Source organism: Capra hircus, chromosome 21, assembly GCF_001704415.2.
Source record: "Capra hircus breed San Clemente chromosome 21, ASM170441v1, whole genome shotgun sequence".
Taxonomy (NCBI): domain Eukaryota; kingdom Metazoa; phylum Chordata; class Mammalia; order Artiodactyla; family Bovidae; genus Capra; species Capra hircus.
The window spans coordinates 33,677,250-33,705,169 of NC_030828.1; the positions used below are offsets into that span (position 1 = coordinate 33,677,250).

The following is a 27,920-nucleotide window of genomic DNA, read 5'->3' on the forward strand; positions in this document are numbered from 1 at the left end:
CCTGCAGTGTGTGAATCAAGTCCAGCTAGGTGTGTGGGTCTTGGGGGCCCCAGTGCACTTCTGCTACTTCCTCCTCAACCTGTCTTCTCTACGGGCAGTCCACCTGAGGACAGACGGTCAGTAAGCAGTAGGTGGGGCTTCCCAGGTGGCGCAGGTGGTGAAGAACCCACCTGCCAATGCTGGAGACATAAGAGACTCAGGTTTGATCCTTAAGTCAGGAAGATCCCCTGGAGGACGGCATGGCAACCCACTCCAGTATTCTGGCCTGGAGAATCTCCATGGACAGAGGAGCCTGGTGGGCTACCGTCTACGGGGTTGCAAAGAGTCGGACACGACTGAAGCGACATAGCACAGCAGGGCACAGCACCAGCACTGGGTAAGTGGATTTTCCACCACGCTTAGGTTAGGCTGAAGCACAGGTGGAGGGTCTGGGTCCTGACTGGCTTGAGGGAGAGGAGACTCCTTTACAAAGGGCAGACGTGCGGCTCGGAAAAGATGAGCTGATGGCAGAGTTGCCTGGGCAGTTCAGATGACTGCAGAGGGATGTGGTCAGACCTGCAGGGGGTCACCACTGGGTCATCAGATTGCCTGCTCAGCTGAGCCCTGTGCATCCTGTGGGCAGAGAGCCCTTAAAGCTGGCCTGACTTTGTTTCCCCAGCAGTGAGTCCTGGGCATGCAAGATGCTTCCCTCTCTTTCTACTTGGGGAAGGGGCCTTCTTAATTATATCCCCCTCCACTCACATGGAAATGAGTTTGGATTTTCTGAGCATACACCAGCTGGCTGGGGGGGAGGCAGCCCAGAAGGCTGCTGGCTGGGGAAGGGAGGAGAGGGGAGGGGAGGGAGCCAGGCCAAGATGAAAATTCCGTGTTCTCACAGCAGAGCAAGGATGGGGCTCTGAGTGCTCCCCACAGATTATTGACCCTCTGCACAAAACCCGCCCGCCTTGCTTAAGGAAAAGCTTCTTGCTTCTGCTTATAGGCTCAGAGGAGCTGTGTCCACTCTGGCCAGCCTGTCCTCTGAGAACCGCAGCTTTCAGGGTCCAAACACTTAGCTGACCATTAGCGAGGTTGTCTCAGGAGAGGTCCTGCCTGACTTTTAGGCTAGGCTAATCCCTTTATGGTGTGGGGGGAGCGACTCTAAGGCCCAGAGAGGGGACAGAACCTGAAGCTCATCACGGAAGACCATAAGTCTGTCTTGCTCGCTGCCCACCCGGGTTCTGCCTGCGGGTGGAGTTGCCCAGAAAGAGGTGGTGTAGGTTTCCCTGGGGCGTGGGGGGGAGGGGGGGCACTTACATCTCCCCTTGGCTAGCCTAGAGAAGAGGGGCGGGGGAGGGGCGGGGTGGGGTCAGGCGTTTGACTCCGCCTCCTCGCACTGGCTTCAGCTCTCGCTCGGGCGCTGGCTCAGTCTGGCTGCTCTCCGCCGTCGCTCCGCTCCGGGGATGACACCGCCTCCGTCCAGATGCACCGCCCTCGGCGCCCCGCGAGCCCGCGTTTCCAGCCCTCTGGCTCGGTCCAGGTTCCTGCTGCGGCTGCTGCTGCAGCTGGTCTGGACGGCCGCCGCCTCCCAAGGCCACCCGAAGAGCGGACCCCGCATCTCCGCTGTCTGGAAAGGTAGGTGGCGCCGCTCGAGCTGCGGGGCGCGGGATCCAGTGCCGCGCGGGGCGGGTGCGGAGTGTGCGGCACCGGAGGGAGTGCGTGCGCGCGGCTCTGTGGGTCCCGGGCTGTCCCCGCCGGTAGCGTGTGGGTCCGGGTGAGTGTGTGAATGTGCGCGCGGCCACACCGGAGCAGGCTGTAACGCTGCGGCGAGCGAGCGGCGGGGGCCGGAGCCCAGCTAAGTCGCTCCAAGTCCTCCCGCAGCCGGGAGCCGCAGCGGCCGGGCTCAGGGGGACGGAGAGGGCCCTCTTCTCGGCCCTAGGCACTCATCGCCCTCCAGCGCCCGGGCCTCTGTGCGGGGGATCCTTTCTCCCGCCGGGACCCCCACCCGGCTCTATCTTCCAGAGCTGCGGGCTCTAGCTGCGTGCGGGGGAGCCAGTGGGGCCGGCAAGGGGGCGCGGACCCTTTGCTGCCGCCGCTGCGCTCGGGCTGCGGGAACAAAGACCCCGCTGCCTGCCCCCGCCCCCCGCCCCGGCCCCAAGCGCGGGCCGGGTAAAGGGGTGGGCACCCTGTGGAGAGCCCGGACAAGGTGCGGTGCAGAGGCTTCGGGCACCCCGGCGCTGCCTCTGCAGTGCTGGGACCAGCCGCTCCCCCCTTGTCCGCACGTGGCAGTTGTCACAGGGCTCGGCGCCAGCGTGGGGGCAGTACCCGATGGGTGGGGCGCGGCCATTGGGACCCCCAGGCAGAGGACCTGGGGAGGGAGTGCAGCTTTTAGGCCCTCAGGGTTATGTGAACTTGGGGGACCGGAGTCTCCCCCAGGGGCGTCTCAGTTTAGACCACTGTACGTGGGTCGGAAAACCAGCTGGGTGGTTTGAGGGGTTTCATGCCTCGAGGGACTGAGCTCCCCTCCTCTGCAATGCACAAAAATGCTTCCCCACCCCCCTGCCACTGGGCTCTGTCCTCATGTTCGGCGTCGGCGCGGCCCCCCTGCGGTGGTGGTGGACCGGCAGTGGGGGTTGGGGGGCTGGTAGATTTGGCCCCTCCGGGAGCTCTTTGATGCCTGAGGCGGTTTGCAGGGATTGCCAGAGCCTGAGCATTATCTGGGGCAGGTATTCTTAGCGGAGAGAGAGAAAAAAAAAGAAAAACCCACTCCAAAAGCAAGTGGCCTGAGCTGCTGCTGCAGTGGATGGAATGTGACTCGCCCAAGGTCACTGTGCATTGTGTGAGCTCACATTGCAGAGAGGGGGCTCTGATCTGGCAGGGACCAGAGCTTATTCTGAGTTAGGAAGTGGAGAAAGATTTAGGCCGTTTCTTGGCCAGCTCTGCTACCCAGACAAAGATATTCCTGGTGCAAGTGGAGCGGGGCATCTGAGCCCTGACTGTCCACTTAAGGTGGACACCAACACGCCCCTCAGTCATACCAGCTCCACCCTGGGCTCTCTCTTCCTTCTTAGCATCCTTGTCTTTCCTCAGTCTGCTTAGCTGTCTTGGACAGCACGGCGTTTGTGCACTTTGAAGGGGATGATGGCCACATCTGAGTGTTCTAAAATCTCCCCCTGCCTGAGTGTTCTGAAATCTCCCCTTGTGCCAAACCCCTTGCCTTTGGCTCTGCTTTTCCCCATCCCCCAGTCTTCCCAAGATACCCTTTCACACACATATTTAATGCACACCCACCTTTTAGCACTTAATGCTGCCTTCCCATCTCGTCGGGCACTTAGTTCCCACCCTGAGGCTATTTAAAACTGATTTCTGTCCTCTTACCCACTTTCCAAAGTGCTCTCTCCACTGCACGCAGTTCACTATCGTAGCCGCACTGGCCGTGCCCTCTGTTGGGTAACGCACTATTGACCTCCACTTGGGTCTGCCAGCCCCTCACCTTTCTTGGCCAAGAGCAATCTGTGGTCTTCTTCACTGGTGCCAGGCACCCCACAGGCCAGACAAACCCTGCCATCCACCTGTCCCCCAGGACCACCAGCTGGTAATGGTATGCCTAGCTGACAGCTGCCTCCTATTTCCCATGGAGTGACACATGGCAGTCGGACAGGAATGGGCTTGGGCAGGGTGAGCCCGGGAGTAGGGTGAGAGGAGGACCTTCCCAGCCTTGCTGGAGGCCTAGGTCCCTGTATACCAGTGGGGTGAAGGGATGGGGGTGGCGGCCTCCAGGAATGACCAGACCAAGGATAATGGTGGTTCTGGAGCTGCTTTTCCGTGAGGCCTAAACTGGGGTTTTAATTATAAGCCAGGACAAGTGTGAGGACTGGAATGGATATAGAGGGATCTTTCTCTGTCATTTATTTTCTGCCTCTTGAACCCCCAAGTCCTAGGGGATGATTAGATAAGGGAGTTCTGGGAAGGTCCTGGCCTGTTCTTGTCAGGGAGGTTGATGCCTCTCCAGCCTGATAAAGGTTGGCCCAGAACTGCCAGTTGCCCTTGAGCTCTGTACTTGTCTCTGACCCTCAGAGCTTGTCAGGGCTCTGGAGTTTTTCCCCCTAGAGCTGTCACTGAGACAGGAGCCAGTCAAGGGTGTGACTTTGTGGACCTGACTTCCCTGCAGCAGGAGCTAGAGGGGAGTGGTTTGCAGGTGAAGGCAGGAGGTGGGCATGCTTGTGTACCCCTCTCCCATTCCATCCCTGGTTGAAGGAAATGGAGAAGACCCAGAAGACCCTGATCTCCAAGGTCAGAGGTGAGCCAGCTTGTCCACAGCAAGAAGCAGAGCGCAGTGTCCACTTATCCAGCTGGTTCTGCCATCTCCCTTGTCCAGTTAAAACACAGGATGTTATTGTTGACTCGGCAGCTGCTGGGGGAGCCATTATGAGGCCACTCCCCAGGGTAGGGGGTTGTTGTCACCTCCTTTAGGGGATGAGGTCACAGCTGGGGCTCCCCAAGCATCACCATTTCCAGTGGAAATCCTTGCCCCCTTGGGGACTCAGATGTATTCATCACCTTCAAGGTGAACTCCCCTTGCAGAACGGGGCGGGGGTGAGGGGTGGGGGTAGCGGGGGACAAGTCCCAGGAGGAAGGGGAGTTTCTAAGCTGGGAGAGATGCTTGGTGATGTCACCGGGAGTTTCCTGCTGGCTCTGTGGGCCCCCTTTCCTGAATAATGAAGATTCTAAGAGCAGGCCAGGATGTAAGGTGTCCGGCACTGGCCCAAGACAACCATGATGGGGGAGAAAGAGATGGGAAGTTGGAAGCCTGGTTCTGGACCCAGCTCTGATGATTTTCTGTGTATCTCTGGGCAAGTGCTTGACTTTTTCTGAGCCTCAGTTTCCTCAAATTTCCAAAGCAGGTGTTGTTTAGTCGCTAAATCGTGTCTGACTCTTTTGTGACACTGTGGGCTGTAGCCTGCCAGGCTGCTCTGACCATGGGATTTCCCAAGCGAGAATACTGGAGTGGGTTGCTGTGCCCTTCCCCAGGGGATCTTCCATGACTCAGGGACTGGACCTGCATCTCCTGCATTGCAGGTGGATTCTTTACCGCCGAGCCATCAGGGAAACCCAAAGCTTCCCTGTAGGAAGGAGCTGGTGGCTCAGTGATAACAGAATCCACCTGCAATGCAGGAGATGAAGGTCCAGTCCCTGGGTCATGGGAGACCCCCTGGGGGAGGGCATGGCAACCCACCCAGTATTCTTGGCTGGAAAATCCCATGGCAGAGAGCCTGGCGGGCTGCAGTCCGTAGGGTTGCAAACAGTTGGATGTGACTGAAGCGACTGAGCACATCCTTATCAGAACACTAATCCTTTGCCTTTCTGGGGCAGGTGGAGGCTGTAGTGGTCTCTTCAAACCCAAGCAGTGAGGAGAAACCAAAACCTGGGAAGTCAGGGGAACTCCTTTAGTTTTCTGTTCTTTCCTATCATTTTCCCTCATAAGTTGATGGCTGATCAGCTGGAGGAAATGGCTCATTTGGTCTGTAACTCCGGGGGTGGGCATAGTAATTCAGTATTTTTGGCATTTATCATTTGCTGGGGCCAACCTTGTGCTGGTCCCGGGCCTAGGGAACCAGGAATGAGAAACTAGATGAGTGCATAGGCTTCTCTGTGTAGATGAGACAAATAGGCAAGTCAACCTGCAGTTACAATGCAACATGTCAGGGCCTGTCACAGAGGGCAGCTGTGGGGGTCAAGGAGGTACCTAATCCAGTCTGCACAATCAGAGAAGGCTTCCTAGAAGAGGTGATCGCTCAGGATGGTACGTGGAATAGGAGCCAGCTTGAGAGGGGAGGGACAGGAGAAAGTACCCTGGTATGACAGGATTTCAGACCCCAGAACTTGCAACTAGGATGAAGGAGAGGCAAGGAGCTGTGTGGAGGAACATTGAGTCAGCCTGGCCTAGGGGCTCCAGAAGGGTTTCTTGTAGGAGGGGGATGTCTGAGCTAGGCCACCTGGCCTTCCACAGCCAGCCCAGCAGCAGGAAGGAAGGACCATGGTGGGCAGGGAAGACCTCCCTGTGTCATAGCTCCCTGATGGGAAGCTGGGGCAGGTCCAGGGACCCCAGAGCTTTCCTGCTGGCTCCTGACCACAGGTGTTTCCCGGGTGAGGAGGCCCAGTCCTCAGCAGAGAGGCTTCACGGGCTGAGGAGCTCGCCCAGCGTCAGCCAGGCCCTGCTGGTGTGGGAGGTGCAGATGGCCTTCCTCTGCCCAGCTTCCGCTTCCAGGAACCTTCACCTCCTTACCCAGGGTGGATCACTACCCAGGCTGGGCACTTGGGAGAAGCAGGGAGAGCAGGACACCCTTCTTTGAGGAAGGCTGAGCCAGGACCCCTAATGTGCAGGTGGGAAGCCGAGGCTCAGCCTACGGGGTGGGACCCAGTGGCCTGCAAGGGGCGGTGGTAGGAGTGGGTGGCCCCCGAGTTGACAGCTCAGGCCCCAGCTGACGTCCTGCCCTCCACCCCCAGTGCCACTGCCGGGCAGTCTAGCTGTGTCACAAGGGGCTGACAGCACTTCCTCTGCTCTAGTTGACAGCTCTGGTTCCTCCTTTCTTGGTTTCCTTGTTTGGTCAGTCCTGGCTGCCCCAGAAGCCACCTCTCTTCAAGGGTGGGGGAGGAAGGGGGTCCTCCTAGAGCAGGGACTGTGGCCCCCAAATGTCAGAGGACTTGGGCTTCTCCCTTTCCTAGCCAGCCCAGGCTTGAGGGACCATTTCATCCATCCCTTTCTTGTTCCCGATGGCCAGTCTGCCTCCAAGCCCGTTATTGCACCCCCACCCCACCTTGGCCGTAGGTCTTCCCTCAGCATTCCCCACTCCCCATGCTTTCCTGCCTCAAGGCCATTGCCCTGCTGCTTGTTGCCCTGCTGGTCATTCCTCCAAGCACCCAACTTGCCCCGCTTCCTTCTTTCTGTTGGTTCAATCTCACTTCCTCCAAGGAGCCTTCTCGGATGACTCTAACTCACACAGCCTGATGTCAGAAAACAAACGTCAGAGTTCACCTGGGCTAACCACTCATTCCACAGATGGGGAAACTGAGGCCAGAGAAGCCAGGGACTGGCCCAGCATCACCCAGTGAGATGGGCAGAGCCAGGACCAGGGCAGTGTCTTCCTCCCAGGACTGTCCTTGGCCTCAGCTCTTGGCCTCCCTCCACTTGTCTATCTGTCTTCATGCTGCTGCTGCTGCTGCTGCTGCTGCTGCTGCTGCTAAGTCGCTTCAGTCGTGTCCGACTCTGTGCCACCCCAGAGATAGCAGCCCACCAGGCTCCCCCGTCCCAGGCATTCTCCAGGCAAGAACACTGGCGTGGGTTGCCATTTCCTTCCCCAATGCATGAAAGTGAAAAGTGAAAGTGAAGTCACTCAGTCGTGTCCGACTCTTAGCGACCCCATGGACTGCAGCCTACCAGGCTCCTCCATCCATGGGATTTTCCAGGCAAGAGTACTGGAGTGGGGGGCCATTGCTTTCTCTGGTCTTCATGCTGTGGCTCCCCAAACCCATTTCCAGTTCAGCTGGACCCAGACTCTCCCTGCCCCAGCACTGTCTGCTCCTGGGAGCCTCAGCAGCTTGACCTCCTCCCTCCAGGACTTTGGATTTGCGCCAGCTCCACGCATTCTTCTGCTCTTTTCCTCGGGGCAGCTGGGCCTCAGGTCCTGGGAGCAGGTTGATCTGTGTCGCTGCATGGGCTAATCGGGGTTTAACCGTCACGGCAGCCGGGGATTAGGCTGAGGCTGCCGCATCTCCACACCCCTTCTGCCAGTCAGGGGTGAGGCTCTAACCCAGCACCCCTGGGGGCAGCCCTCACAAAGGAGGGCAGCTAGTCCCCGCTCTGTGTCTAGGTCTGTGTTCAGTTGCTTTTCCGGTGAGGGCAGAGGAGAGGTTCTGGGTTTGCCCTTGGAGGGTCTGCTGGTACCTGGAGAGGTGGTCCTGCAGCCTGTGACTAGAGAGGGCACCTGGGGAGGTCAGGAGCCTGGTGCAGCCAAAGACTGGGACAGGAAGTGAGAGCAGGAAGGGTCAGTGTGGGGTGGTGCAACCTGGGACGACTGCCTGGTGGAGGAGGAAGAGCCAGGCTAGACAGAGGAGCAGGGACGTGAAGTGGGGCAGAATGTGGCATAGATTACTGCTTATATCCTTGTCTTCTGGGCCCAGGGCTCTTTGCCAGCCTAGTGAGGGAGGAAGGTACCCTGTTGGTGGCCCAAGAGCCTGTCCTAAGGTGTCTCCGAGTCTGACCTTGGGCTTTGGCCTACCCTAGTCCTGCTTCTTTTTAATGTCCTCAGCTGCCCGCACTTGCCTGTCCTGACCTTGCATTGGCCCTGGGGACTGGGCTTCACCCTCAGGACCCCACAGTCCTGGTGAAATTCCACCAAACAATGTGATCTGAGAGAAGATGGTGTGTGCCAGATGGTGTATAGAACAAGGTCAGAGGGAGGACGGAACCGTGAGGCCTGGAGCAGTCTGGGACACTTCCTGAAGCCGGCGGGGGGAGAGGGGGGTTGAGGCTAGATCTTCAAGCCCAGGTAAGACTGTGTGCCCAGAGAGAAGGGGAAAGGCGGTCGGGAAGGGAGAGCGCAAGCGAAGGGGTAGAAGCGGGATGCAGCCATGGCAGAGAGGAGCAGGGACGGCGGGCCTCGACTGTCCAGCGGAGGAGGTGGGCCCTGCTGCGACATGCAGTTGGGACCCACGGTGGGTTCTTGAGTTGGGAGGTAGAAGCAGTGTTTTGTTTTGTTTTTTTAACCAGTGCAGGTTGGGCGGGAGCCTGGCTGGTTGGATGGTTAAGAAGGGTCTCTGAGCACACCCTCCCTTCGCTACAGCCTGCCCACACTGCACTGTGCTTCTATTCTGGGCAGAGATCATGGGATGCTTGTGTACTGGTCAGCACGCAGTGTGGCACACACGCCCAGGTCCCTAGTCCCTGCCTCCCTCAGGCCTGCACACCCACGCTTCCTTACACACACACTCTCTTTAGGGCATCGTGGATAGAGGTCAGGCAAGTAGCTTCTGACCAGGTTCCACCCTCTCTGGTTCTCAGTCTCCTCATTTGCATGAGAGAGGCTGGCCTAGAAGCTTCCAAGGGCTCACCTTTGGAGCCCAGTGTTACAAACACAGGTTTCAGATTCAGTCTGCCTGAGTGTCAGCCTCACCACCAGTGAGCTGGGTGACCTTGGGCAAGTTACACAACTTCTCTGTGTCTGGCTGCCCTCATCTGTAGAACGTACAGGGCATAATAAAAGAAGCTGCCTTCAAGAGGTCAGTGATGATTGAATGAGTTACTACATCTGACCCTCGAGTACTGCCCAGCACTTAGTAAATGCTGTGAAACAGTTAGGTGGGGGTATCATCGTTGCCTGTGTCGTCTCCCCCTTTGGCATTTCTGATTGCTGATGAAATGCAGCCCTGGCAGCCTGGCCCCTGCCAGCTCTCCCTAACTGCCCATGCTGGCTGGCTGCCCTTGCTCTCTGACCCCTCCCTCTTTCCCCTCTGGCCCAGGCTAAGGCTGAGCTAAGGAACCTTCTGTTTCTCAAGCCCCCTGTCCTGCCTGCCTCCTTCCATTTGGGGTGGTTTAGCCATCCTTTGCCCTCCCTGATTCCTACTCTGGCCCTGGGCCCAAGGGCAGGCCTAGTGTCTCTGCCTATCCTCTCCTTTGAAAGAGCTACCACCTGACTTCAGCTTCACTCTGGGGCTTTTAGAAACTGTTGAGCTGAAGAACCAGTGGAATCTGGGCAGAATCCGGACAGGACGTGGCTTCCTGCCTTCCCTGGGCTTGGCGCCTCCTCCCCTGTCTGGCTGGGCCTCTGTGCTAGCCTTCCCTGAGCCCCCAAATCTGTCTTTGTTCAGCCCCGCCTCCAGCACACACTCAGCATATTCTCCACACTGCTCCTTACCCTCAAGCCTTTGCCCCAGCTCGTCTCTCCAGCCAGCCAAGCCTTCTGTTCCTTCGAGAACAGTGGTACAGTGCAGAGAGCACACAGCCCGCAGTGGCATGGAAGGCCCCTAGTTTTTCTGTCTGTAAAATGGGCATGCAGGTGCTGTCCTGCCTTCTTTGCAGGGTGGTTGGGGGGATTTGGTGAGCTAGTTGGTGGAGGCAGATGAGGATGTGGTTTCACTGTTGCCTGGACCTTCAGAAAGCCGTCTCTGACTTATCCAGTACTCAAAACCCCACGCTTTCCCCCAAATGCCCCCAAGCTTAACCCCGAGTGTTTGGTTCTGAGTCACTGCTGCTGCTGATGCTAAGTCACGGTGGGTCATAAAACCTAGACCTTAGCAAGCACCAGGCCCTCCAATCCACTGAGGAGGAAGCCACACTCAGGAAGGCCCAGTCCCTGGTCAAGTCACGGTCACCCAGCCGCCTGGCTGCCACAGGGAGCGCAGAGAGAACCCGGGCTGAGTCCGTACATGAGGTATGCTTCCCTGCCACCCACGGCTGACCTTGATGGGTGGGAAGACCCTCCCCCGTGGCTCAGCACACAGCTCACTGTTCCCACGGTTGATAAAGAGAGGCACCCCTGGAGTAGGAAATGGCAACCCACTCCAGTATTCTTGCCTGGAAAATCTCATGGCCTGAGGAGCCTGGCCGACTACAGTCCATGGGGTCACAAAGAGTCGGACATGGCTGAGCGACTGAGCATACGTAAATTGTCAAGATTAACTTTCTACCTTTTTATTGAAATTTGTCCTGAATGAACTACTTGGTGCCATAGTTAGTGACAAGGATTTGCCGTTTCCCACTAAAATGTGGGAACTCTTGTCTTAGTTCTCTCTACCTTAAATGGAGGGTAAGGAAATGCAATTATGATTGGTTTTCTAAAGATGAGATACTGTGTTGAGATACTTTTTTTTTGTCAATTGACAGGTCTGATAAGGTTGTAATCATCCTCCCCTTCCACATGAGTGTTTATGAGAACTGTGGAGTGTTTAAAACAAACTTGAAATCCATGGGAAGGGAAGGAGAAAGCCTTTCTAAAACCTACAGTTCTGCATTGGGACTCCTGACTTTCTCAGTCTACAGAGAGATTATAAGAAGACATTCATGCATGCTGGGTGAATGGAAGGAAAGGAATTTTTAACTTACACATGGAATTTCTCCATTTCAGAGATGACTCTGTGACAGTGCCTCGGAAAGTGGATGCAGCAGTTCTGCCTTTCCAAACAATATTTTTCATCACTGCGTTTTGCAGCACTTGTATTATCAGAGATGGATTATCTGGGATAATTTTCTTCAAAGGGAGTTTGTTATACACAAGCTACAATGTATTACAGAGTAGAAAAGTAAAGCTCTAAAAGTTTCAGAAACGTCTGATGAATGGATAAGGATCTGAACATCCCCTCTCACCCCCACGACCGACCAGCTACTCAGTGGAATGTAGTGACTCAGTGTAGTGTAGTAAATGTAATGTTACAATCAGCACGCCCTCTCATCCAGGCAGTTTCTCAGAAGGAAATGAAGTCTTACTAGTAAAGTTAATATAATTTCTAGATTCTAGAAAATGCTGACCTAATCAGTTGGGGCCACCAACTGTTTTGTTGCTTGGATTTCCCTCAGATTTCTCTATTTGTAGGAGAGGTATTTTCTTATGAGGAATATGATAAATATCATTGGTTACTGTCTGGTGATGAAAATTACCTGGTGTGTATGATACACAGGTGGTAACCAGGGAACCTTCAAGTTGGGAAAAGAAACTTTTTCTTTCAGTTGTTTGGTTTAAATTTTATTCTGGATCTTCACAGTCAATGTTATCAGTTGTATTATGGTGTTCAGGGCTTGCCTTGGATGCAATATTTCTTTTGAAAATGAATTTTCTTTTTATTTTGTGATCTTTTAAATGTTGCACCAATTATGCTTCATGCATTGTTACATCTTCATTTAGTTAATGTAATGTCTAGTTCATTTCCAATAAATACATTGCTGCCTGAAAAAAAAAAAAAAAGAGAGAGAGGCACCCCTCCCACGACCCTGAGTACCGCCTCAGGGGTGCCACCTGCCCCAGCACACCAACTCTCTGGCAGCTGTCTGGAGCCCTGCCTGGCCGAGTGTCGCCAGCACCCCAACAGCAAGCACAGCCCTTCCTTAGCACAGGCCCATGCCATCACATAAGCTGGGCTTCTGGATACAAGGAGCGGCTTCCCCGGGCCCTCCTCCCTGCCATTCTGCGGGAGGCAACGATGAAACATTTGTTCCTTTGCCCCTCACCTCTTCCAGTGGGAAAGTTTCTGTCATTCAGAGTCCTACCTGGAAGGATGGTGGATGGGTGATCTCTCTAGTTACCAGGCCAGTGACTTTTCCCTTGGCCAGCAAGGGAATGTAGGGTAGAGAGCAGGAGATGACCCAGGGCGGCCGAGAGAAGGGGATGGCCAGCTTTGGAAGATCAGGACGCTCTCACGGAAGTCCAGGCTGTGGTCCTGGGCTGGAGCAGGGCGATGAGCTGCAGAAACCTGAGCCGCTGCCTGGCCCTGCTCTGTCTCCCTAGTTCTGTGTCCTGGGCCAGTGGCACCATCTCTCTGGCCTCCGGGCCCCTCAGCTCAGCCACTGTTCCCTTCCCTTCTCCTTGACCTGTGGGCTTCCACAGGATGGCGAGCCTGAGGGCTAATTCCTGGGCCCTGCGTGGGCCTTCCCTCTTCTTCCTCTGGCAAGGGTGTGAGGTGGGTCTGGTGATCCAGGGTGGGGCCCGACTATGGGAGGAGGCTCCTGACAGCTGTGGTTGGGCCTCCAGTCGGAGGGTGGCCTGGCTCTTGCCCCGCGCCTGGGCCTCCCTGGCTGCCTGCTGCAGGCACTCCCTGCTGGATACCGCATTCCTGCCATTCTCTGAGCTTGCCCCATGCTTGCTCTCAAAGGGCTCCTTGAGGTTAGCATTCAAGGCCTGTCAGGTCAGTGGGTCAGCTTGGAAGGCTGTCCTTGTCCAGACCGGACTGTGGGCCCATCCCTTGTTGCTCCCTTCACAGATAATGCCACTGCTCCCCATTCTAGTGACCACTCCCCCCTCCCCTGAGCAGCCCTCTTTCACGGGCAGTGAGGATGCGGGGACGGTGAGGGCATGCATGACAGCACCCAGCGCTGATGAGGAAGAATGATGCTCCAGCAGGCAGCCCCGCTTTAGGAAAACCCCCACCACAGAAGGTCACACTTGTCCCAGACAGTCGGTTGCTGGTATTGTGCTGGGAGGGTGGGGGCCACCAGAGGGGTCAGGTCTGATTGGTTCCCACAGGATCTGAGCCCCAGGGATGGCCTGGCTGAGGGCCTGATGGGGGAGGGCTGCCCCCCTGACACCTGGCCATCTTCTTGACCCTCATTTCTGTCTGCGGCTGAGGGGGGTCAGGTGGTCACGGAGTCTAGCTGGGTACAGGGCAGCCTGAGTGTGTCCTTTCTTGGTCGAGAAGGAGCCAGGATTGGCAAAGAATCACATGGGGGTAGGGGGCTTGTGCCTGGCTCGCCTCTGGAGCCATGTCTATCCCATGTGTCCCTAGCCCTCTCCCCTGCCTGAACCCCTGGTTATTCTGGGAGCTTTTAGCTACCACTTAGTCAGCCACTAATGCGTCAGGCCGGGGAGTGAGGGGGGTGACACGGTGCCAGACGGTGCTCCTTTTAGACTTCCAGGATAGGAAGTGGGGGGGGGGGGCGGTGCTGGTCAGACAGGGCGACCTGAGGTGCAGGGATGCTGGAGGAGCGGAGGCTCTGTGGATCCTGGCCCTGCTCATTGGAAAGAGAAGGCAGGTCCGGAGACTGAAGGGCATGGGTTGGTGTAGCCTTGGTCCCCTGCCTTGCCCTTCCCCCATCACCACACTGGGGGCTTCAGCCCACCTTCCCCAGTCTCCTCTCTTTAGGTCTCTTCACCCACCACACTGTCAGCTTCCCCACCTTTGCTCAGGCTGTTTCCACTGCCTAGAAGTCTCTTCCTGCCTGTTTCTTACCCATCTAGCATAGGTCTTTCTGCCTTCTCCATCCTTTTGGATTCCTAAGGAAGCAAGAAGACATATTTAGGGATACAAAACTGAATCTCTTTAGGAGCAGGCCCCGGCCTTGCTCAACCCCTGCTGGAGTGGAGCCTTGAATGCCACCCCCTCCCCTCTTGGTGCCAAGGGGCCACAGATCCTGGCCTCCAAGACTTGGTGCTGCCTTCACTTCCAGGCAGCCCTCCTGCCCCTGAGCCCCCCAGCCCCCGCTCCTGTGACCTGAACAAAGCTTCCTTTCATGTATTCATCGAGCTGCTGCCGCTCAGACACTTCCCCTGCACAATCAGGCCCTTTGAGGGCCTCGGGCAGTGCGGGAGCCGGGCTGGGGCTGGGGTAGGGAACGAGCCAAGGCCTCGTCCTGGGGCTGAGCTGGTGCCATCTCCCCCATACACATCACCAGGCTCAGAGCCGGGAGGGGCGGGCGCCTCGGGGTCAAGGGAGGCAATGCTCCTGGGCTCCTGTTTCTCCCGTTAAGACGAGGTGAGCAGTTCTTGCCTCCCTCCCACTCCTGACCCTGACAGCCACAGCCAGGATTTGAGCACAGCAGAGCTCACGCTTGCAGATCTGTGCAGGGCTGTCCTGTCATGCTATACCCAGCAGCACCCCCATATGCACCCAGCAGCCCCCCAACTTCCATGCAGCCTTCACCCTCCCTGTGTGTTCTCAGCGATACTTTGTGAGCATCCCAGGGTCTGTACCAGTTTTGCTTGAGCTCCATGGAGACTTGCTTTGGTGTGGCTGTTCCACCCCTCCAACTGGGTTCCAGGGTAGGGACAGGCCTCCCTGCAGAGCTTGCTCTCCAGGGCCAGGCCACAGCTGTCCCATCAGACTAGACTGCCCAGAACAGGCTGCATCTCCTCCTCACTTGGATGGCCCTGTGACCCCAGACACAGGCTCCCTCAGGGCCCCTCCTGTGCCCCTTCCTCCACGACTAGGGCCAAGCATTGGCTGTGCAGACCCCTCCTCTGAGGCTGTGAGCTGAGGCGACTGTTTGGAGGTGGCCAGTGTGACCTGAGCTTGAGTCTCCTCCCCTTTGGCCTCTGGAGGGCCTCAGATCTCAGGTTCCAGCCCCACGTCTTCGGGCCCAGACATGTAGCTTTTTCTGGCTGCCTGGGCGTCTCGGGGAATAGGTGGGGAGCTGGGGCCACAGACTGTCTCGATTCTGGGTTAGGCTGCAGGGCCGGTGGTGGCTGCTCAGGCTGCGGGTGAAAGGGGAGCCGGAGCCAGGGCGCTGAGTCAGGAAAACCTTGTGTCTCTCCCCAGCACTCTAACACTCTAATTTTATCCCAGCTGCTGGGGAAGGGGAGCCTGCCAGCCCTGGCTGAGCCCTCACCAGGTGAACCCAAGGGCCGTGAGCTCAGCGCTTCTCTGTGGCCTGCAGTGCTGGCATCTTCATGAGCATTCCTGTCTACCAACACTCAGTCTGGATGAGCCAGAATCTCCTGCCTCCAGTGCGACCTTGAGCTAGAGTGTTCCTGAAGGCCCTTGGTTCTGGCCTCTATACAGTGAGCTGGGCCACAGCTGAGGTGGTGTCTGAGAATAGCCCACTTGCTCATGTGACCTGGCCATGCAAGAATGTGTCTTAAGGAAAGGGGGTGAAAGTGGAGAGGGTGGAGGTTGCAGGGTGGAGAGGGTGCTCTGTCCCTGCTGAGTGCAGAATCAGGAGGAATGGCTCAAATGGCACTGAGGGGGCCTGGGGGCAAAGTCAAGGACAGGGCGGTTCTTTTCTGTCTGGGCTGAGGGTGTCCTGCTTGGGTGTCACTGCCTGCTGCCCTTGAGTTTGCTGCAGCTGAATAAACAGTGATCAGGCTGAGGGCACTGGCTGGTCGGAGGTGGGATGATGCTAGTTATGGCTGATTGCTGAGGGCGCTGCCACAGGCTGTCCCATTCCTGTAATTTAGCCCTGCAACCAGGACGACCTCAGCGATGTCACCGGAGATGAGACATCTTCTCCCCTGAGGCAGTGGCTGCAGGTTTCTTTTTTGGGCAAAACTGTCCCAATCAGCCCTTCTACTTAAAGGCCCAGGCTATGCTCTGCGAAGGGCCCCCATCCCAGAGTTGCGGGGAAGTGGGGGCTGGTCATCCCCACGGGAGTGAGCTGGCATCCTTGTGAAACCAGGCCAGGGCAGTCCAGGGCAGAGTCCAGCTTGAGGGCAGAAGCTCTGGTCCCTGGCCTGCTACTACTGCCCGTGTGAGTTTGGGCTGCCCCTCTCTGGACCTTTGTTTTTCCATCTCTAAAATGGGAGGAACTGGACATTAAGATTCCTTTCTGGCTTTGATCCTTACTGACCTGCTCACTCAGGGGGTGGGGTAGGCTGGGAAGGGTCAGAGAGGGCCTCCTGAAGGAGGGGAGAGGGTTCCGAGCAAAGTGATTCCTGGGAGCCTGAACTGTCCATGGGGTTCTTAGAGGCCTTGCTACCTGCGGGAGGTGGAGGTGACTGCTTGCTCTGTCCTAGGCAGTAGAGAGCCTTAGAGCAGAGTTGAGGGACCTCCTTTCCAAGCCCAGCCCTCTTGGGAGCAGCAGAGTGTGTGTGGGGGGGGAGTGGGGTGGGGGTGGGGGTCCTTAAATTCTGTCCTGACTCTGAAGTCATACATATTGTAGGGTAGGGCCCTTGGCTTTGGGGTGAGGACAGCTGGTTGCCAGCCCCTACCAGAGGGCTCCTCTCATTTCCTGCTCACAGCTCTGAGTCCAATGTCTTCATAGCCAGCTCCAAGCCCTCATAGCTCAGTGGATGCAGTGTGCGTGGAGGGCAGGCTGGGATCTTCCAGCCTCAACATTTTGTGCCTGTTGTCTTTTCCTTAGGCCATGCAGGGCAGGACCATGTGGACTTCGGCTCAACTGAGCCACACACGGTGCTTTTCCATGAGCCAGGCAGCTCCTCCGTGTGGGTGGGCGGACGCAACAGAGTCTATGTCTTTGACTTCTCCAAGGGCAGGAACGCCTCCGTGCGCACGGTGAGCCTGGACCCTCTCCTGCCCCCTTCTCTCTTCTTCCTTCCCCATCTTCTTTTGATTGACTGATTGATTGATTGTTTTGGCTGAGCTGGGCTTTGCTTGCTGCGTGTGGGGTTTCTCTCGTTGAGCCCGGTGCGTGGGCTTCTCCTTACAGTGGCTTCCCTTGTTTTGGGGCACGGGCTCTAGGGCACGGGCTCAGTAGTTGTGACTCACGGGCACACAAAATTAGTTGCTCTGTGGCATGTGGGGTCTTCCCAGACCAGAGATTGAACCTGTGTCCCCTGCATCAGCCTGTGAATTCTTAACCACTGGACCATCGGGGGAGTCCCTTTCCCCATCTTATCTCCTCTCTGGCCTTGGTGAGAGGCTTCAGGGAATCTGGGGGAGCTGGCATGTCTTCCAGAACTGGTCAGCCCCCTATTATACCCCATAAGTGGTGTCTGGGGAAAGGCTCCCTGAAAGTGGTCCTGACTGGCCTGGGTGCTGGGGTGATGTGGAGACAGGCATGAAGCTAACAGGCCTGGCCGGGTAGGGAGCGCTGACTAGGGAGGCCTAGCAGGAAGCTGGCCTCCCAAACCCCGTGACCCTGTCTTGTGAGATTTCTGGACTGGCCCTTGAGCTCTGGGCTTTGGCTCTGGGTCTCAGGCTGAGTAGCCTGTGTGATCTTGGGTAAATCACTCCCCTTTTTGAAGGCTTAATTGCTTATCTGCCGAACGAGCCCATCCTGAGGATGCATGGAAAGAAGTTGGGGGCATCTTGCCCCTGGCAGGTGGACTCACATCCCCCTCCCTGTTCCCCCAGGTGAACATTGGCTCCACCAAGGGGTCCTGCCGGGACAAGCAGGTGAGTGGGGAAAAGGGAGTGCAGAGAGGAGGCTGGGCCCCTTGGAAGAGTCCCTAAGAGCCTGAGGAAGGAGGCCTGGCCCTGTCCTGGGAGCCGCAGTCTGGGAGGAGAGAGGCAGCCCTTCCTAGGGTTCCTGGCCTGAGCAGGAGACACTCCTTCCCTAAACCATTCCTCTGTTTTTAGGGGGGTGGGAGTCAGCTGCACCCACTCGGGCTCTCCTTAGAGATACCTCCTGGGCTTAGATTTCTAAAGCCTTCTTTCCCAAGACTGAGGGTCCTAGTGCTAGGCCTGCCAGGGCCTCCAACCAACTTCTTGCCTTCTGCCTTTCCTGGCAGGACTGTGGGAACTACATCACACTCCTGGAGAAGCAGAACGAAGGGCTGCTGGCCTGTGGCACCAATGCTCGGCGCCCCAGCTGCTGGATCCTGGTGAGGAGGGCCCTCCCTGTGTGCCTGGTCAGCTCACCCTTGTCTGGATGGGCTTCTGCCCCCCAAGGTGGGAAGAGGTGGGGGCGGCGCTCTGTGGCTGGTCTCATCTTGTACAGAGTTCCTGGGAGGATGGGGACCCTGGCTGAGCCGCTGGTACCCATGGGAGGCAATGACCATGGGACCATGTGGCATTCTGACCCCCTTGGTCTTCCCCAGGTGAACAACTCTGTGGAGTTTCTTGGGGAGAGGAAAGGTTATGCACCCTTCAGCCCTGATGAGAACTCCCTGGTTCTGTTTGACGGTAGGGCCATTTGACGGTAGGGCTGTGGCTGGAGCAGGCGGGTGCCCTGAGGGTAGCTGTGCTGGGCTGGGGGAGGGCGGTCAGCTCTGTGCCTGGTCCAGGCCCCATGGAGGGGCTTCCAAGAGCTGCGTGCCCTTATCCGTGGCCCTCCCACTGTGCCCAGGGGATGAGGTGTACTCCACCATCCGGAAGCAGGAATATAACGGGAAGATCCCTAGGTTCCGCCGCATCAAGGGTGAGATAGAGCTGTACACCAGTGACACCGTCATGCAGAGTGAGTCAGACTCCCACTGGGCTGGGCTGGGCCAATGAGAGTGTGTGAATGCTCAGGGGTCCTCATGTTTCTGGGGAGTCTCCCTGAGGGCTGCTGGGGCCACAGGCCATCAGTAAAGTGGGAGCTGGGTGCAGTCCTGAGATAAGATAGCCAAGGAGGTGGTCCTGGCCAGGAGCGGGGGATAGCAGAGGTGAAGATGTGGGGGCAGAATGGGCCTGACACCCTCTGGAGACACATCAGAGGAAGCCCCAGACCCGTGTGGGGTCCTCGGGAGCCACAGCGTGTCCCTCTGCTGAGTTCATGTGGGGCCACACCCACTCCCTCTTCTACCAATTAGGCAGAGGTGACATAGAGGCCCCCAGGGACTCCTCCGGGTCCCTCGGCATGAAGTCATTGCTCCTGGGCCAATGACATCTTTGTAGGAGAGGGCAAAACAGGTGAGGGGTGGGGGTGCAGAGTCTCGGCCCCCTTGGGGTGTTGGACCTGGCGTTCTGAAGTTTATTCCTGGTGTGACTGGACGTGGGTTTGTTTGTGCAGACTCGGGGGCTGGGTCCTCTGAGAGGCTCCCGGCCTCACACCCGTTCATATCTGTCCCCGGCAGACCCACAGTTCATCAAGGCCACCATCGTGCACCAAGACCAGGCCTATGATGACAAGATCTACTACTTCTTCCGAGAGGACAACCCTGACAAGAATCCCGAGGCCCCGCTCAATGTGTCCCGAGTGGCCCAGCTGTGCAGGGTGAGCCAGAGCAGGGTGGGCGAGCGAGTGTGTCTGTGCCTGAACAGGAGTGAGTGAGTGTGTGAGTGCAAGTGTGCGAGGGAGTCTGTGGGACTGTGGGAGGAAGAGGGTGTGCACAGGACGGTCGGTGCATCTGTGAATGGGTAGTGATGGTTGGGGTCACGTGCATGTGTGAGGGTGTGCACAGGTGTGTATTCGTGGAGAGTGTGTGCGAGCATATGCGTGGGAACAAGCGTGTGTTGACGTTTTGTGTTTCACCTGCGTGAAGATGCTGGGTTGTGTAGGTCTGTGTCATGTATGTGAGTGTGAATGTGTAAGAGTGGGCAGACGTGTGTCTGAGCCAGTGTGCTCGATGGGGACCTGACCCCTGCACCCTGCAGGTCCCCACTGTGGGCCCTGTGCCCTGGATCAGCCAGGCCTGCCACCTGGAGCCTGGCCTGAGTTGTGGGGCAGTCCAGCTTCGCCCCTTGGCAGGTCCTGGCCCTTTGCAGGGCCTCTTTTCCTCCTCAGAAGCCTGGATGCTGGCCTTCCCGGCATCAGGTGCCCCGGGTATGTGGGGCAGCCCAGGCAGGTGCTGAGGGACCTCCCTCTCCTCTCCTCCCTTCCAGGGGGACCAGGGTGGTGAGAGTTCACTGTCGGTGTCCAAGTGGAACACCTTCCTGAAAGCCATGCTGGTGTGCAGTGATGCTGCCACCAATAGGAACTTCAACCGGCTCCAGGACGTCTTCCTGCTCCCCGACCCTAACGGCCAGTGGAAGGACACTAGGGTCTACGGTGTCTTCTCCAACCCCTGGTGAGTGGTCTTGTCCTGGGGCTAGGCTGGTGAGTATCCAGTGGGGATCAGAGCACTTATGCCTTGTCAAGGGGATGGCTGATATGGCAAGCACAGGGATTCCAGGCTCAAGGGACAAGGCTGTTGCTGGACCTGGGTTGGGCGGACACAGTGCTCAGGAGGATGTGCATGCTGGTGCGTTTGTGAGTCTGTATAGACGGCTGTGTGCACATGTGCCATATGCATGCTCACGGCTACTGGGCCTGTGTGTCCGCTAGCTGTGTGCGCAGAGCGGCTGCTGGGCCCTGGGAAAAGGCTGCGGAGGCCTCTCAGGGTGCTGGGTGCTATCACACCTGCTCAGGCATTGCCTGTGCCTGATAATCACACCTCTTAATCACTCTCATTGATTGAAAACAAGGCAGGCCTAAGTGAGGGTGTGTGTGGGGAGGGTGGGGGCAGGGTGGGGAAACCAAGACCCTGCTCTGGGGCTCCCGTGTGCATGGACCCAGCGGGCTGGGAGGAGGACGGGGTTCTGGCCTCTGTGGCCATTAGCATCCCAAGGATGAATGTGCTGGGATTTCTTCTGCCCTGGGGTTGACCTCTGAACTCAGTGATTCCGTGACAGAATACAGGTTATGGTTTTATATTGCAAAAGAGAGAAATTAGGCTGAACTTCCGTCCCTCCCTTTCTGTCCTGCCTCTCTCCTTCTTTCAGTGGTATTTGCTAACACTCAGGCACTGGTCTTGGCCTCCAGGAGAGTCCCTGCTGTCATGGAGCTCGAAGGCCAGGAGGCTTGGTCGCTAGGCTGTAGTTACACTCCATCTGGTGCAGGGCTGGCCTGAGTGAGTGGAGATGGGCGGTCCTGGGCCTCCCACTGAGGTGGTCTCTATGTCCCCCCAGGAACTACTCGGCTGTCTGCGTGTACTCCCTCGGCGACATTGACAAGGTCTTCTGCACTTCCTCACTCAAGGGCTACCACTCGAGCCTCCCCAACCCACGGCCTGGCAAGGTGAGCAGTGACACCCGCCATGGCCCAGGCTGTGACCCCATCTCCCAGCCACCCCACTGATCTGGACCTGTTCTCCTCGCCCAGTGCCTCCCAGACCGGCAGCCGATACCCACAGAGACCTTCCAGGTGGCCGACAGTCACCCTGAGGTGGTGCAGAGGGTGGAGCCCATGGGGCCTCTGAAGACACCACTGTTCCACTCTAAGTACCACTACCAGAAGGTGGTTGTCCACCGCATGCATGCCAGCAATGGGGAGACCTTCCACGTGCTTTACCTAACCACAGGTGAGGGGCTACCCGGGACCCCCTCTCCAGTCTGCTTGGAAAAAATGAGTATAAAGAGTAATGTCGTTAACATCTGGTTGGATAGTTATACCTGGAAGGGAGAACTGAGTGGCTAAGAGCTGTCAGGAATTAATATGTGTAGCTGTGAAAGAGTCAATCAGTGAGGGCTTCCTGGAGGAGATGGGGCAGAGGGAGGAGGGCATCGAAGGCTGGAAGGTACCCGGATTCAGAGGCAGAAATGTAGTGAGTGTGAGCAAAGCTGGGTGTAGCTTGGTCCAGCACTCTGACTCCTGAGGATGGTAGGAAGAGATATGGAAAGTCAGGTGGAAGGGCCTGGTCCCAGGTGTCCTATGGGCCTCTGCCAGGCAGAGTGAGGAAACTGGCCCCTCTCGCTGTCTTTGAGATTATGCAGGTATGAGGAAACATCTGTGGGATGCAAAGAGTTTCATGAGATATGAGGAAGGACCTCCAGATGGCAGCTCCTTTGCAGGGTCTTGCGGAGGACTGCGGGGCCACCTCCTCTTCCCTAGACGGGCTCCCTCTGGGAGTGGGGTCTGGCTGGCCCCAGAAGCAGAATAGAACATTCTTAAAGATGAGCCTGCATCCCAGAAGGTCATTGGCCATGAAGAAAACAGCCCTGCGGTGGCTTTAGAGCAACTTCCTGGTCCCAGACTGTGGGCGAAGATGCTCTGGGAGCAGGCATGGAGATCAGTATTGAGGGGAGGGTGCTATAGGCCTTCCTTAGGACTGGGTGCTGGTGCCATCAGAAAAGCAGTGTCTCCCCCAGTGCCGAACACCTCTGGGGTCCTATAGTCTAGGCCTCAGGCAGCCCCCTCAACTGTACATACCGCCTATGTGACTTCCTGCTGTTGCTTCACCTTGGGGTTTTCTCAGGGTCACAGTGGCCTCATTGGTGTTTTGGCGCTTAGGAGTCTTGGGGAGAGTAATTTCCCGTTCACAGGCTTGGCTTCCGAGTTGTGAGATCCACCACCCCTTGACTCCTCCGTTCATCCTGGCTCTACCCACTGACCCCTGTCCTTGCTCTGCTCCCTGGCTCCACACACTGACCCCTGTCCTTGCTCTGCTCCCTGGCTCCACTCACTGACCCCTGTCCTTGCTCTGCTCCCTGGCTCCACCCACTGACCCCTGTCCTTGCTCTGCTCCCTGGCTCCACTCACCCCTGTCCTTGCTCTGCTCCCTGGCTCCACCCACTGACCCCTGTCCTTGCTCTGCTCCAGCAGCGGATGGCCCGGCTATTGTGACCAGCCAGCAGGATAGAGCACTGGGGTGTAGGGGGGTGACGATGTAGGACTGGGAGCAGGAGCCAGGACAAGGCAGGCTGGTCCTGGGCTGAGGGAGCTGTAGGCTCCCTTTCTGCAGACCTGGAAGCCGATGCACTTGAGTGATGAGGGCATTTGTCTCGGTTCTCCCTGAGGGCCATCAGAGAGATACTGTTTTGGAGTTTGCAGCATGAAGGATTGGGGCTGGATGGGAGACAGGACTTTCTGAGCCTTCTGCAGAGAATGGGAGGCTCTTACAGCTGGAAGAAGCTATGAGAGGTTGTCATCGGGCTGTGTGGAGGAGGTGAAGGGCAGTGTGGGTGTGAAGGTAGTGCGTGGGCTGGAAGCCTGTCAGGCCAAGGGAGCCAGGGACCACATCCCAGAACCCGCAGAGGGGGGATCGTGGACACTTAGAGGTAATGTCCCCGGCAGGCAGTCATCTGATCATCTGACTGCTTTTTTGGGGCAAGTGATGCCCTGGGAAATTGGGAGGGAGGGAAAGTGAGGTAGGCTATTCTAGAAACTGGGACAGCCGGGGAGGTAGGATTGGGAAGACTCAGGGGTCAGGATGCCCATTAGTCCCTGACAGGAGTGAATGGAGAGAGCTCCGGGCTCTGAGGCAGGCAGCTTAGTATATGACCTTGGGATCCCCTATGTGGAATCTAAGGTCCTTTTCAGGTCTAAGACTTTAGAAAAATAAAAAAATCCCCTAAGACTGCATATGCAGTATGGAATCCTGGATTGGATCCTGGAACAGACAAAGGACATTAGCGGAAAAACCCGTGAAATCCCAATAAAGTCTGTAGTCGACTTAATCATAACAAACCAGTGTCAACTGCTCGGCTGTGACAAACCTCACAGTCACACAAGATGCTGACCTTCGGGGAGACTGGACGAAGGGTATATGGGAACTCTGGACTGTCTTTGTGACTTTTCAGTACATCTGAAATTATTCCAAAATAAAAAGTTTATTTCAAAGAAAGCACATCCGAAAGAGTCCAGGAAACAGAAGAGGTTGGAAGGGTCTAGTTCTGCCTGCTCTGAGTTCCAGTCACCAGTTACGTGACCTTGAGCAAGTTGCTTGGTCTTTGTGAGCCTCATTTCCTTTCCTTTGAAGTGGGGATGTTGATACCCTCCTCCCAGGGGAGTGGGGGGTTAAATGAAGTACTGTAACCAATGTGTGTAGCTGGAGGCTTGGCAGTGCTTGGGCTGGCAGTGGGACTGCTGGTTCTCTTCTCTGTGCTCCGGCTTCCCCTTGTGGCCTTGGGGAGCCCAGAGCCTCCTGGGATGGCCTCCCTGGCCCAGTCTTGGAAACTTCCTGTGATATCTTTGGGCCCTTAAGACCCTCCCCAGTCATGCTGTCCTTTCCCCACCCCACCCCAGTCCTCTGACCCTCGCCTGAGCCTTGACTTAAATAGCCCTGCCCACCTGTGTCTTTCCTGGTCAGCCCATGGGGAGGCTGCCTGGCTCTGTGGTGGGGCTCCCGCCTGCTGACCCTCTGCTCTTCACCCATAGACAAGGGCACCATCCACAAGGTGGTGGAGCCGGGGGAGCGGGAGCACAGCCTTGTCTTCAACATCTTGGAGATCCAGCCCTTCCGCCATGCGGCCGCTATCCAGGCCATATCACTGGATGCTGACCGGGTGAGCCTCCCCACCCTCAACCCGCCCTGTGGGGCCAACGTGACCTGAGGACAGAGCCCGTCTGTGTGTGACTCGCATGTCCTTTTCAGGGTCTCTGGGCCCCTGGGCCTGCCAGGCAGCTGGACCTCAGCCTGGGGGCTTAGAACTCAGTTGGGGTCCCTGACCTGACTGGTCATTTTTTTCCTTCCAGCGGAAACTGTATGTGAACTCCCAGTGGGAGGTGAGCCAGGTACCCCTGGACCTGTGTGAAGTCTACACCGGGGGCTGTCATGGCTGCCTCATGGCCCGCGACCCCTACTGCGGCTGGTACCAGGACCGCTGTGTCTCCATCTACAGCTCCCAAGAGTATGTTGGCCGGGCCCCCTGCTCCTAGGAGAAAGTGGACACAGCAGTAGTGCTTGGTGGGCGGCGTCCCTTCTGGCCAGACCCTCCTCCGAGTGGGCACCACTGCTACTACTGCTCGGGGGTGAGACCAGGGAAGGGGCCGGGCCTGTGGCCTCCTGTTTTCTTAGCCTCTCTCTTCCTTCCAACTCCAGGCCAGTGCTGCAGTCCATCAGTCCAGTCGAGCCACACAAGGGGTGCCCCAACCCGAAGCCAGGTACCTATCTGGCCCAGCTCAGAAGCTGCAGTGCAATGGGGGTGGTATATTCGTGCCCCATTGCCCTGTCCAAGGGAGGCCAAATCTGGTCCTGGGGGCTCCAGACAGATGGGGCAGGACAGTCCTGTGGAAGGAGCCCCCTTGGTGTAGGGGTTCTACAAGGAGTCGGGTGAGGGAGGCAGGGGAGAGTAAGGAGGAGAAGGGGGGCTGGTGTCCCCGCATTCATTTAGAAGGCTTGGCCTTGTAGCCCTATCAGTGTGGGAGGACACAGCCTGCCCTGGGAGCCCTCACCGCTCCTCACGGCTCCCTCCCTCTCGCTCCCCAGAGCAGGCCCCGCTGCAGAAGGTCTCCCTGGCCCAGAACTCCCGCTACTACCTGAGCTGCCCCATGGAGTCCCGCCATGCCACCTACTCCTGGCGCCACGAGAACAGTGTGGAGCAGAGCTGTGAGCCCAGCCACCAGAGCCCCAGCTGCATCCTGTTCATCGAGAACCTCACGGACCTCCATTACGGCCACTACTACTGCGAGGCCCAGGAGGACTCCTACCTCCGCGAAGCTCAGCACTGGGAGCTGCTGCGTGAGGACAGCGCCATGACCTCACAACTGCTGGGCCATGCCTGCACTGTGGCCACCAGCCTCTGGCTGGGTGTCCTGCCCACGCTCATCCTTGGCCTGCTGGTCCATTAGAGCCTCACGGGGCCGGGTGTGCTGCAGGCTTCTGCAGCCCCGAGGCACTAGAAAAGTCTCACACCCGGAACCGGCTGGGCCCAGGAGCTCCTTGTCCACTGCTTCTTCCCAGGGGGACTGCGTAAACCTGACGGGGGACACCGGGCCTGCAGATGGCCAGCCGCAGGCGGCTGTTGGGCCCCCGTGGGGCGAGGGTGTTGCAGGCCACACAACGCAGGCTCTGACTTTGAAGCTGGGGCCTTGATGCAAGACTATCTTTTGGAGATTATTTTTCAAAAACTCCTCAAACGGATGAAATGCAGTGATGCTCTTGGCCTAAGAGCCTGTGGGCCAGAGAGTGGGGTTTAAAAAGAGGAATGAGGGACCCCATCTCTGGACCTTAGGGCTGAGGCCCGAGTCCTTCTGGACTCGCTAGACCCAGATCACCCCCTCATTCTCCCTCCTGCCAGGACTCGGGGAGGCTAGTATTCCTGCAGGCCCAGGGCTGCCCTCTGTGACCTCCTCATCAGCCCTGGGTCCCTCTAGGCAGCTGCCTTGCATGTTTATTGAAGGATGTTTGCTTTCCGGACGGAAGGACGGAAAAAGCTCTATTTTTATGTTAGGCTTCTTTCATGTATAGCTACTTCTGACTGCATCTGTATGAAATACCAAAACTACATGCGGGGTAGGGTGGGGAGGGAGGGGTTGGGGGAGGGATGGGTCATGGGGGGGCAGGGGGGGCCTCGGTCTACGGCTCCTGGGAATGGGATGAGAGTCCAGGGATGGGCATGGGTTTGAAGAGAAAAGCATGAGCTGGCTCTGCCCTGGGAGCCCAGTCTGAAGGGGACGTTCGTCCATGCCCCTGGTCGGGGTGGTTGAGGGAGGGGGTGGGATGAGGGAGACAGGGGAGAATGAAGGAGAAAACTGAGCCCTAGGTTCACCGTGTTCATTTCAAAGGAGGAGCCAGGTCCTCAGGGGGAGGTTTCTAGGACTCTGCCCTTGGCATTGGGGGTTGGGGGGCGGGGAGGGGGTCCCCTCCCCTCCCCTCCCCTCAGCCCCCTTCCCCAAGGGCTGTGCTTCCATGCTCCTAGCCTCCCACCTTCAGCTCAGGACTTGTTATAACTTAGGCTAAACTGTGAATTCCTGTAGGGACGGCCTGGGCCAAGCTCTCCAGGTGGGCGGCTCTGCCCCCAGCCCTGTCCATGGATTTCAGCAGAGAGCTGGGCCCTTCTCTGGCTGTGTCTGGCCAGCCTGGGGCAGGGCCTGGGGCTGGTGGCCTTCCAGCTTCGGGCCCCTGCATCTCTTCTCAATGCACTTTAATAATGTAACATGTTACTAATAAACAAGCTATTTATTTACCTGTGCCTGCTCCTTGCCTTCCACACCATTTGGTCAGGGGGTGAGGATGGGGGTTCCTGTTCATGACTCAGTACCTCCTGCCCCTGTGAGCCTCACCCCCTCTCCCGAGGTCCTTGGAGCTGAAGGGCTCCTGGTTAGCGTGAGGCAGGAGTGAGCTCTAAACCCACAGCTTTCGAGCACTGCTCTGCCTGTCAGGCAAGGACCTGGAGCCCAGACACTCCTGCATCCCACCTTTCCTCCCCTCAAGAGTGGGCCTTTTCCCCTTCCCAGCCTCCACCCCCTGACCACTTCCCTGGGCAGGCCTCTCCATTCTAGAAACAGCCTCTGGCCTCCCTGCCTTCAAGGGGCCCATTCTGGGAGATAAAGCTGATCAAATAAGACCCTGTGGGAGAAACCTGTGGTGAGGGAAGTATCTGGGCCAGAGGAGAGAGGGCAGGCGAGGGCCAGCAGGCAGGCCAGGGGTTAGTGTGTGTGTGCAGAGGGGGTGGCTCCAGCAAGGAGGTGCTGGTGGGCAGGCTTTGTGTGCTAAGCGAGCTTGGCTTTTCAACCCCCAGGGCAGCGACAGTGCTGGAGTGAGATTTGTGCCTTAGAAACTCTTGAACTCCCTTCAAGATGAAGCCCATAGGTTTTAAAACCCCGAAGGATGTGTGAAAAGGGGTCCCCTGAGCCAGAGGTGGGAGATGGGGAGGGGAGCTAGGGGCTGTTCACGGGAATGGTGGACAGAACTATGGCAGGGCCAGAGATGGAGGGTGGGGGCCTGGGGAGGCGTGCAGAGAGGGACCCAGGCATTCTTCTCTCCCCTCTCCTTTGTTTC

At 57.5% G+C, this 27,920-nt stretch overlaps 1 protein-coding gene across 2 annotated transcripts; it reads left to right on the plus strand.

Moving 5' to 3' along the window:
* On the plus strand, nucleotides 279–27,105 carry SEMA7A (semaphorin 7A (John Milton Hagen blood group)). Of its 2 annotated transcripts, XM_018066330.1 has the most exons (15): nucleotides 279–376; nucleotides 1,383–1,611; nucleotides 16,757–16,908; nucleotides 17,710–17,751; nucleotides 18,087–18,179; nucleotides 18,396–18,480; nucleotides 18,644–18,754; nucleotides 19,356–19,495; nucleotides 20,104–20,288; nucleotides 21,169–21,277; nucleotides 21,362–21,560; nucleotides 24,356–24,483; nucleotides 24,674–24,828; nucleotides 25,020–25,081; nucleotides 25,407–27,105. In XM_018066330.1, exons 2-15 carry the CDS (start codon nucleotides 1,440–1,442, stop codon nucleotides 25,766–25,768), a joined length of 1,995 nt encoding a protein of 664 aa, XP_017921819.1. In that variant the 5' UTR covers nucleotides 279–376; nucleotides 1,383–1,439; the 3' UTR covers nucleotides 25,769–27,105. The 2 variants fall into 2 exon arrangements, with proteins under 2 accessions (XP_017921819.1, XP_017921820.1); XM_018066331.1 differs by lacking the exon at nucleotides 279–376 and having other exon boundaries at nucleotides 1,348–1,611.

Excerpts from the sequence above, each read along its gene's own strand:
- SEMA7A (XM_018066330.1), top strand. The coding sequence starts at position 1,440 with ATGACACCGCCTCCGTCCAGATGCACCGCCCTCGGCGCCCCGCGAGCC. Across the intron at positions 18,180-18,395 it reads GCCCCAGCTGCTGGATCCTG|GTGAACAACTCTGTGGAGTT; the intron begins GTGAGGAGGGCC and ends GGTCTTCCCCAG. Across the intron at positions 20,289-21,168 it reads GGTGTCTTCTCCAACCCCTG|GAACTACTCGGCTGTCTGCG; the intron begins GTGAGTGGTCTT and ends ATGTCCCCCCAG.